The sequence below is a fragment of the Gracilinanus agilis genome, chromosome 1 (genome assembly GCF_016433145.1).
Source record: "Gracilinanus agilis isolate LMUSP501 chromosome 1, AgileGrace, whole genome shotgun sequence".
NCBI classification, from domain to species: domain Eukaryota; kingdom Metazoa; phylum Chordata; class Mammalia; order Didelphimorphia; family Didelphidae; genus Gracilinanus; species Gracilinanus agilis.
The window spans coordinates 445,339,073-445,349,730 of record NC_058130.1 but is presented as its reverse complement, the minus strand read 5'-3'; the positions used below and the strand labels follow the sequence as shown (position 1 = coordinate 445,349,730).

General features: G+C 32.5%; 1 protein-coding gene across 1 annotated transcript in view; it reads left to right on the top strand.

The window, feature by feature from the left end:
- DNAH5 (dynein axonemal heavy chain 5) overlaps window positions 1–10,658 on the top strand; it is a 293,673-nt gene that overhangs the window by 269,450 nt on the left and 13,565 nt on the right. Inside the window, exons 76-78 of the mRNA XM_044681991.1 lie at window positions 453–665; window positions 5,691–5,843; window positions 6,290–6,521. Of these exons, the coding sequence (XP_044537926.1) occupies window positions 453–665; window positions 5,691–5,843; window positions 6,290–6,521 (598 nt within the window). The remainder of the gene's footprint in view (window positions 1–452; window positions 666–5,690; window positions 5,844–6,289; window positions 6,522–10,658) is intronic.

The following is a 10,658-nucleotide window of genomic DNA, read 5'->3' as shown; positions in this document are numbered from 1 at the left end:
TTTTTTTTTTTTTTTTTTGGTTTAAACCCTTAACTTCTGTGTATTGTCTCATAGGTGGAAGATTGGTAAGGGTGGGCAATGGGGGTCAAGTGACTTGCCCAGGGTCACACAGCTGGGAAGTGTCTGAGGCCAGATTTGAACCTAGGACCTCCCGTCTCTAGACCTGACTCTCAATCCACTGAGCTACCCAGCTGTTCACCACTTTTAAAAAAATGCAGGGATACCTTTCATATCCCTTCATGGCATTGAAGCAGCTTATTTTTCTCCAAGTGAAAGGAAGGATATGATTAGTCACCAATGTCAGCCTTATCTTTTCTCTGCAAATAAAAAATGTTATGTATGGAATTATAAAAGTTCTGCCCTTTTTTCTTCAAGGAGTGACAGGTCACAAAATCAATGAAGTCATTAATAGCTGTCTAATTTTTAATGTCTTCATCTTTTTCCCATGACAGGTAAAAGATAGGTTGCAAAAGATGGGCCCATTCCAACCCATGAACATCTTCCTCAGGCAGGAGATAGACCGAATGCAACGGGTAATCAGCTTGGTTCGAAGCACCTTAACTGAGCTGAAACTTGCAATAGATGGCACCATCATCATGAGTGAAAATCTGAGGGATGCTTTGGATTGCATGTATGATGCAAGGATCCCTGCTCGTTGGAGAAAAGTAAGCAGACACCAGAAAGGAGCAATTTTCTCCTACTGTCCTATTGGGGGAAATGTATTGCTAGTCAAAGAATGGAAAAAAAAGGGAATGAAAAGTTGGCCTTGGAAATAGGAAGAACTAGTTTCAAGTCCCATATCTGATAAACACTATCAGTGTCACCCAGGACAATTACTTAACTTCCCTGGGCAAATTGCTAAGATTAAACCACAAAGCAGGTTTTATTCTATATTGGGAGGAGCAATTTCTCATTGGGAAATAACCTACAACAATGAAATATAATATCTGTATCCCTAAAAAAAGAAGTTGCTGTACTAAGTAGCATGATTTGTTTCACATGGCCCAGTTGTAAAAAAAAAAAGGCTCTTTTGCTTGGGAATAGGTATATTTTTGTCTTTTCATTCAGGTAGGATCAGTTAGTAGTAACGATGGATAAAGACAGATAAATGATACTTAGAAGAATATGACATATTATTTTCATAAAGAGAAACAGAAGTAGTCATATTCCCTAAATTGTCTGGATATAAAAATATCATTATTTATTAACTAATATTTTCTTAATGGGAAATGGTCAAGTGGTACTGAATATCGATACAGGAAGAGCTGAGTAATGGCTGTTATGTGATGGAAAAGCATATTTTAAACTCACAACTGGCTAGTTGGAATACAAATGACTGTCATGTATTCTTAAGTAGAGACACAGATTTCAGGAAAGGATCTATTGGTATATTCTCATAAATAGTATTTCACCTAAGAAAATATTCAGGCAAATAGATTTAGCAATGGATATTGGACACTTCAAACTGAATATCATGGATCCATCTCACACTCAACATGTCCAACGTAGAAATTATTATATTTGTACCTCCTCCCACGCTCGTCCCTCCTCTGAACTTCCCTATTCCTGTCAAAGGTACCATTATTCTTCAAGCCTCCTAGATTTGTATCCTTACTGTTACTCTTCACTCTCCTAACCTTCGGGATTGCATTTTGGCATTGTAAAACCCTTGACAAGTGCTCCCTCTATGTGGTCTTCCCAAAACGTAATCTCAATTTATTGGCTTTCAGGCTGGGTCACAAACCATTTTCTTTGATTTAAATAACCCCAAAGGGTAAGGATGGAATGAATTCATTTTAAACTCATGATGTTTTTATGCAGGTTTTTAATCTATCCCACAGGGTTGTTGGGAAGATGATTGAAATAGCATAGCATAAAGGTTTTTAAAGCTTTTAAGACAAAAGAACTGAATGCAAATTATAACTCTACATTGGAACCTAAATGTATTCTGAAGTGTCAGCAGACTGTTTAAAATTCCTAAATCTCAGAAACATATACTATTAATTACTTTGTCTTTGGTAAATAACATTTTAAAAATACTTTATAGATACATGTAAGTTTATAAATTCTCTTAGGTATTGTGATGCTGATATCCCACTGATCACAATATCTTGCAAAAAACTTTCTCACAGCACAGGAGAGACCCACGTTTCCATATCAGCGGAGTTCAAGCTTCAGCATGTTTTGCCATGCTGGAAAAACTTCAATTATAAATAAATTCAATTCAGTAAATATTTGTTAAGGACCTACTATGTGCCAGGCCCTGTGGTAACAGGGAGGATACAAGCAAAATAAAATAAAAATAAAATTAAATAAAGATCTCTGCCCTTAGAAGAGATCTTGAAAATCTACCTGAGGGAGCTGGAAAGTAGAGGCAGGGAGGGGTTCCCCATGTGGCATCTTGCTCCGTGAAGTTGAGACCAATGGAGCTGAAGATGAAAGATGGAACGTGCTACAAAGTCCAGGTCCTGACTTCTGTAAAAGAAGGCTTTAGATGGAGTTTCATTTTCTCTTTTCTCCAGTTTTCTGATAAGAGAAGAGGCTGAAGGGGGTAGGAAGGTTGAGTTAGTTGTAGGAGAAGGAGATTTATAGTACTTAGCTTATCCTGGAGGGACATTGTGTTCCATCAAGTTAAGTCCAGGTAGAGCTGGATTCAGTGAAAAGTAATTCTGTCATAGCACAGTACAGAGTGAACGGCGTTGTTTGAAGATGCTCATTACCAAAAAGCTGAACACTTAATAAAAACTGCGCATTTTATAGTACTTTAGGATTTGCCAAGAATTTATAAATATTATATCATTTTATCTTCAAAACAATAATAGGAAGTAGGAACTATTGTTACTCCCCATTTTACTTATGAAGAAAATGAGACCGATGGAAGTTAAGTGATTTGCCTAGAGCCACACAACCAGTAAGGGTTTGAGGCAAGATTTGAACTCAAATCTTTCTGAGTAGGTCCAGTACTCTACCCTTTGAGCTTCCCAGTAGCCTGTATGAATTATTTTGCTATGGAAACCCAAGAAATAATTAAAAGACAAAATTGGTCTTAGTTCTGTGAAACTTCCTTATGTTTCTGTAATATCTGTGTCTAAGTGACAGGAAAGCAAGGCAAGAGTGGTACTAATTAGAGTTTTTGGAATTTCTATAAATATTAACTCAGTTACTGGTACTCCAAATGTGAGATCCTTATCCACAGACTAACTGGGTATATGACTGGAAGAACTTAATAATAAATATTGTTATTTTTAAACTAAATAAAACCAAAAGGCTAAAGTCAATTTCAGCTAAGTAGAAAAATGGCTCACAGTTTCTAATTGGAAAAGCAAATAAGAGAGCTGGCAGAATGGTTTTTTTCCTGCATCTATTGGCAGCAACCAAAAAAAATCATTTTATGGGATATTTGGTTGTCTCATATTTCAGTGCTCTGGATATGCATTTGCAAAAAAACTTGCCATGTAGATAATTTCAACTTATGCAACAGCGTCTGTAGCAGAGGATAAGAAGGTAAAAAGAAATCCTACAAATAACTCAACAATTCTATTCTAATTAAACCAACATAATACAATACTTGTTACTTCAAAGAATGGAAAGCAAAGTGGAGGATATGTTGGGGAAAATGGTTGAGAAGTATAAATGAAGTAGGAAAAAAAAGTTTTATTGACTATAAAAAGCACTATGCTTTTGTAGTATGAATATTTTCTTTATAAAGAGAAGTAGCAGGTAGTAGATATGGACAATCCTGAATAATATCTCAAGAAATTTATATTCTTGATCATTTTTTTTGGTACTGCAAGTCATGCAATGCTATAGTCTCCAAGGAATTAAAATAGGATAAAAATAGGATTAAAATGGTAAGTGTGAATAGACTGTAGCAGATCAGGAAGGAAGAATTGCATAGGGCAAATGCTATAAAGGATATCATTAGAAAGATATTTTAATTGAAAAAGAGCTAGTGTGGTCATATAGCAGAATAAAGGATGGGTGATGACTGGTTCATATGCTCCATTGGCATGCAGACAAGGTTGAAAGATCTTGAGATGAGTCCCTGGATTGGGGGGTGGATAGCCTGTCTGTAGAAACTTTATGGGATGGCATGGACTAGAGATTCAAAAGGATGTAAAGAATGGCTGGGTTGGGAGTGGCTTATTTGCAATGAATACCCAGATCTTTAAGTTTATAGATCATCTGTATCATTGAAATAAAATAGTGATTGTAACAGTGATGCTAATGAAAACATGATAATATTTATGTGCCAAATAGAATAATGAAATTTAATACAGTGAGTTCAATGAATGGCATTTTTCATTGATCTAAGTGTGATAAAGAAAATTGACTCATATTTTCTTCATTTGACAGAAGAATTAAGTGATTAATTTGAAAGGTGATGAAAACCTTGGGGAATGTAGACTGATTTAAATCTCATTAAAAATGAAAGTTGAAGACAAACTGCTGCAATTTATTTACTAGAGAGTATGTTTTAAAATACTGATTCATCCTGAATTGAGTAATAACCTTAATTTATAGGATGATATTAATACAAATAATGTAAATTCTACATGAATTTATATTGAATAAATATTCTGAGAAAAGTAGCCAAACTCAATTGAATTAATTTATCATTGAGCCCATGAATCAAACATAATCTTACCTGGAAGGTAACTATTATATAGAATATATTTATATTTATTCTGACATTTGATAGAAACTATGGCCTGATCCTCATGCTAATGGCCAGTTAACTATCATGCTATCATTAAAAATGAGTGAAGGGGGCAGCTGGGTAGCTCAGTGGAGTGAGAGTCAGGCCTAGAGACAGGAGGTCCTAGGTTCAAACCTTGGCCTCAGCCACTTCCCAGCTGTGTGACCCTGGGCAAGTCACTTGACCCCCATTTGCCCACCCTTACCAATCTTCCACCTATGAGACAATACACCGAAGTACAAGGGTTAAAAAAAAATGAGTGAACAATTTGAAAAGCAGTAGTGTTTACAATTAATTACACTAAACAACTTTCAATAAAATTTAACCCAAATTTCTTACTAAGACTGGGGAAAAATTAGGTTCTCCAAGGCTATTCTAGTAGAATACGAATTTTTGCTAGTTCTATTAAGTTGGAAACATTTCACTTACTGGCCTAGCAATGTTCTGTGTGTTGGTTGTCCAAGGGAAAAACTGGCTAAAGTTAATGGGTTCATCACTAGGAAATTGGCCACAAAAGCACATGAAGACCATCTGCTAAAGCATAAATGAATTCTAGTATACTTTAGGGAGGGGATTCCTATGCCAATGAAATAAGACATTCCAAAGTATTGAAAAAAAGACATAAAGTTTGGTTCTTTCCACATGTCATATCTTGAAAGTGAAGTGGATGGGTTATCTATGTAATTGTGTTTTGCATCATATAACCATTTATACATTGAAACCTCTAAAATTTGTACACACTATGTTTTTCCTCTGATTGTCTTCAAAATATCCTTTAAGTATCCCATTGATAAGGGATTGTTTGTATGTTGATTCTTCTATTAGACTGGGATTTCTTGAAAATGGCCCCCTTTTTATTTTCATTCCCAGTTCTTGGGAAAATACTTGGCACATAGTAGATACTTAATAATAAATACTTATTGACTGACATTATTTGAACCTGTAGAGATCATTCATGTTAAAACATTTACATTTGTGCTACTTTTTTTAGGCATCTTGGGTTTCAAGTACACTGGGTTTCTGGTTTACAGAACTCTTAGAAAGAAATCGCCAATTTAATTCTTGGCTTTTTGATGGTCGCCCAAACTGCTTTTGGATGACAGGCTTTTTTAACCCTCAAGGATTTCTAACAGCAATGAGACAGGTAAAACCATGACTTGAACATGTCTTGCTTTTATGATTTTCTGCTATAAATGTTTCTTATTTCCTGATTATTTTGAGGCATAGGATAAGGATGAAGATTAATTTTCTTCTGACATTAGTGAAATCTCCTTGCACGTTAAGATAAAGCTAGGATTATATCCTTAGGAAAACAGCCTCTTTTAATTTTTAATGTTCATTTTTTTAATCTCCTCGTTTGATTTTTATGTATAAAATAACCTCAAACCCAAACTTTGAAATCAGTATGCAAGTATGATTTATGAAATTTTTTACACATCTTATAAAATACCTCTCTACTTTGAAATTAGAAAAGTTCTGCTTGTTTTGTCTCCTTTTTTATATCATTTTTTTATCTTCATCGATAAAATAGGTATAGACTAACTGTAAATTTTTTGTGCCTTTTTACTTTTTTGATCTCTTCTTAAATAGGAAATAACTCGAGCCAACAAAGGATGGGCATTGGACAGTATGGTACTTTGCAATGAAGTCACAAAATGGATGAAAGATGATATTTCTGCACCTCCAACTGAGGGTGTCTATGTCTATGGGCTCTACCTCGAAGGAGCTGGATGGGATAAAAGGAATGTGAAACTTACTGAGTCAAAACCAAAGGTGCTCTTCGAATTGATGCCCATCATAAGGATATATGCAGAAAACAATAGTAAGTAGTTTAACCTATTTTGTAAACCTTTGTATTATTAAAAACTCAGGTGTTAAATTGTTTATAATAGCAGTCTATAAATACCTTAGTGAAGCACAGTGGAATAGTGAAAGGGAACTCTAAAATAAGAGGGCCCGGTTTTGAATCTGATCTCTGTCGTTTAATATTTTTATGATCTTAAGCAAACTGTTGATTTCCTTTCTCTGCACCTTAGTTTTCTTATTTGTCAACCGATTGAGCATGGACTAAATGGCTTCCTAGATTTCTTCTATTTTTCAGCTAAGGACCCTATTAATTTTGAAGGTTATATTTACAACTGTATATGTTTTAAAGATTTTTCTGTTAATTTGTAGAAATGTAGTTTCATTGCTGTAGGGAATCTCTGGGAATGAAACCAATCCTGTGAACAAAGGTTAGGACAGAATTCAGAACTTTCATATGCATCATAAGCTTCAGAGGGAAGACTCAGATCTAGATCTTCTTGAGTCTGAGAGTACCCCTTTTGAATATATCCTTTCTTTCTCCATTTTGGGGTGTGTTAATCAATCAATTAATCATCAAGCATTTATTAAACTACAAATATATGCCAAAATGGTTTTAGGTGCTAGACATAAAAAGAAAAGAGAAAAAGATCTGTTGCTTTCAAGGAAGTATATGTTTCCCCTCCTCCCATACCTTTGTTATATTTTCTTTAGCATGCCTTGTGAGGTAATCCTTATTGCCCTCACAATTATATCATGTTTATGTGGATCTTTATCACGTGGACTTACTCTAATCCAGCTGCCTTTCCCACCTTTGTTCTCTTTGACTTTTAATTTTAACTATTCAATAAGGCTTCCCAGGCTTTGAAGAATCTAAGTGTGGTAGTTCTACTGGCTTTAAAGATAAAAAGAGTCTACAATAAAATGTTTTTATATCTTTTTTTTTAACCTCATCAAGTTTCACTCTGCAAAGTTCAGGGAATGACTTTTCTTTTGTTGAGATTTTAACAAAACTTTTGAAAAACTGGTTTTATCTCCTTTTGCTTCTATTTTTTTAGGTCATATGGATGACTCATTCATCCTTTATTCCTTATCTGTGTTTTCTAAAATATTTTTGTTTTCCTTATTTATCCTACCTTTGTATGAAAATCACTGTGTATCTTCTTGGCATTTCTCTAACTTTTCATCTTCAACAGAAAATTTGCACCCAGGTTGTAATTATTTTGATGTCTTTTTTTTACAGATATATTTTGTGGACAGTGTAATAAATGATGATCAAATGTCTCATTATTTTGGAGGGGCATATATTTAGGGGGCCCTTGGTTTCATGAAAAAGTCATAATTTTTTTTCTCCAAGGACTTTGAAAGACTTACTCTATTTCTATGCAACTTCCTTCTAACTTCTGGTTTTATTTATAGTGAAAATTTTAGTTTTGGCAGTAGGATCACTAAGACATATTCTGAAACTTAGAGTATAACTAGTAAATTTAGTTTTTAAATAGCTTAAAACTATGTGTTACATATCATTCTCTGGCCTATTTTCTACAAATCTTTCACTCTCTATAGGGGATTGAGAGCTTTTTTGTAATTGTGTTTGTTTTTTGAAATGTTTTAATCAGATTCTTCATCACCATGTGGTCAACCTGAAGGTCATTTACCTCTCCTTACTCTCTAGAGTAGTCTTCAGGCATACAGACTAAGTGTGTTGCTGGGGTTCCACTTGAAATCTTTCTAGCATGGTAGATTTCTACTCTTTTGGAATAGCCTTCAAGAGCCTAGGGTCACCTCCATGCCTTTATGAATCTATAAATGGCACATGCCACTGGAGAGTTTACTTGTTATTAATCTGAAATTATTAACTGAATGTACCCTATAATGTATGACACAATTGATTTTCAGTTTTTCTTGGCATAAAACATATAAAATATTCAATTACCAGTATTATTATTAATACTTGGATAAAGTGGAGAAAATTGTAGAGGCAAAAAGGAAAGAAAAATGTTAATAATTAAGATTCTGATAGTGAGCAAAGTTAATTTGTATAGAAATAAAAAATACAGAAAAATTGATAGTAGTTATGATATAATGCTTGTTATATCTAATTTTGGTTTAGTTTTATGTATCCTGATTAATTGCACATCCTTTGATACTACATTTTTTAAAATGCATCATGGTTCTAGTAGTTTTCAAAGGCTTTTACAAACAAATCAACATTACAAATTTTAAAATACAGCTATAAAGTGTTTTCACAAAAATATGACAAAATTGGTGCTGCTTCTCCCCAAAATTGGTTTAAGCAAAAAAGAATAAAATTCATCATTTATTATGGTGCATAAGCATATCATGCCTATAGGCTACTAGTTTTTTTTTTAATATTACAAATAGTAGTTCTATGACTTTTCTATACAGATGGGACTTTTTTCTAGGCCATATATCCTTTTGGTATTTTTCTTATTAAGGAAAAACTAGGAAAGGAAATTAAAAAAAAACACCATCGTTACTAGCATTATAAGGATGATTTATATAGGTTCAATTAATGTCAATTTTTTTATCATCGTAAGAATATCTCTCCATATCCACAGCTATCTCAGCATTTGATGTTTATGATTTTTGAAGATTTGTGAATTTTAATTGATGTAAAATATAATTTCACATTTTCTTTACTTTGTATCTTTTTAACTTTATCTTTTATCTTATACATTCTTGTATTTATTGAAAATCTGTTTTTCTCTTTTTGAGAAACACTTATTTTGATATTTTTCTTGTCTTAGAAGACATTTTTCTTTTCAAAATGTGTATCAAATGATATTAAAATTTAAATTTCTTGATTCTTTAAATTTTTGTAGTGTTTATATTTCTAATATTATGTTTGAGTTGTAATGATGAGATTAGCTCTAATGGGAATAACTTATTTTTCTCTTATTCTTACTCAGAGTTTAAGTATAAATATTTGTCCAAATAGTTATTTAAAATTTTTTAAACACATTGTTCTGTGCAAAAATATTTTATTTTATATAACCCAATCCACACATCTCCTTTATTTCATTCTATTTATTGAATAGCTTAGAATTTTAGTTTTTCCTTTGACTAACATAAAGCTGTCATTCAATTTTATTCTCTTTTTTCTTAAAAAAATAAATATAGTCATTGGTTCTTTAGAAATTATTTTAGTATTTTTATGATATATGCATCTAATTTCATTTTACTATACTTCCTCTTCTTTTCATCCATTTTATTTCATAATCAGTCCCTTCAATATTTTATCACTGGAAAGTTATCAAAGACTAGTTTATGATGTCAGGTTCTAATTCAAGATTTACTTTTCCATCCCATTAATCTATCTGCCCACTTTAAAAAATCTATTACCAAATAATTGGGTAATTATCATGTTATAATATAATTTGTGGTCTGGCAGTTAAAACACACTCTATGTATTTTTTTTCCTTTTATAATTTCTCTTGGTAATCTTGTCCATCTGTTCTATCATTTAAATTTAATTATCATTTAATTTAATTCTATGAAATAGCCCATTGGTATTACCTTAAAATTTGTGAATTAATTTGGGTGATTTGTCATCCTTATTATACTAGCACATATTTTGGATAATCTTTCAATTATTTATTATTTTTTCCTCATTAAAATATTTCATAGAGTTTTATGCAGATCTTGTGTATGTCATAGGAGGCTATTATACAAATATTTAATCTATTTTTATTTGTAGAAATGGCACTTATTTTTCTATAAATGAAATTATTTTTGTTAGTGACACAAAAATGTTTATCATTTTTGCAAGCTTATTTTTATATTAAACTATCTGGCTGAAACTACTTATGCCAATTTTTCTTTCTTAATTCCTTGAATATTTTTATAGTGTTGACATTTAAAAAATTATGTTGAATAGTAATGATAAGATTAGCTCTGATGTGGATAGTCCTGTTTCTCCCCTGTTTTTAATTAGACAACCTCTAATGTTTCCATATTATGTTTTTAACTCTTATTTCAGATCACTTTCTATCCATTCAAAGGAAGATTAATTCTTTTGATTATTTAACATAAATCAGTTTCATATTTCTTTGAATATATTTTTGCATCTTCTCCTTCCTTCCTTCCTTCCTTCCTTCCTTCCTTCCTTCCTTCCTTCCTTCCTTCCTTCCTT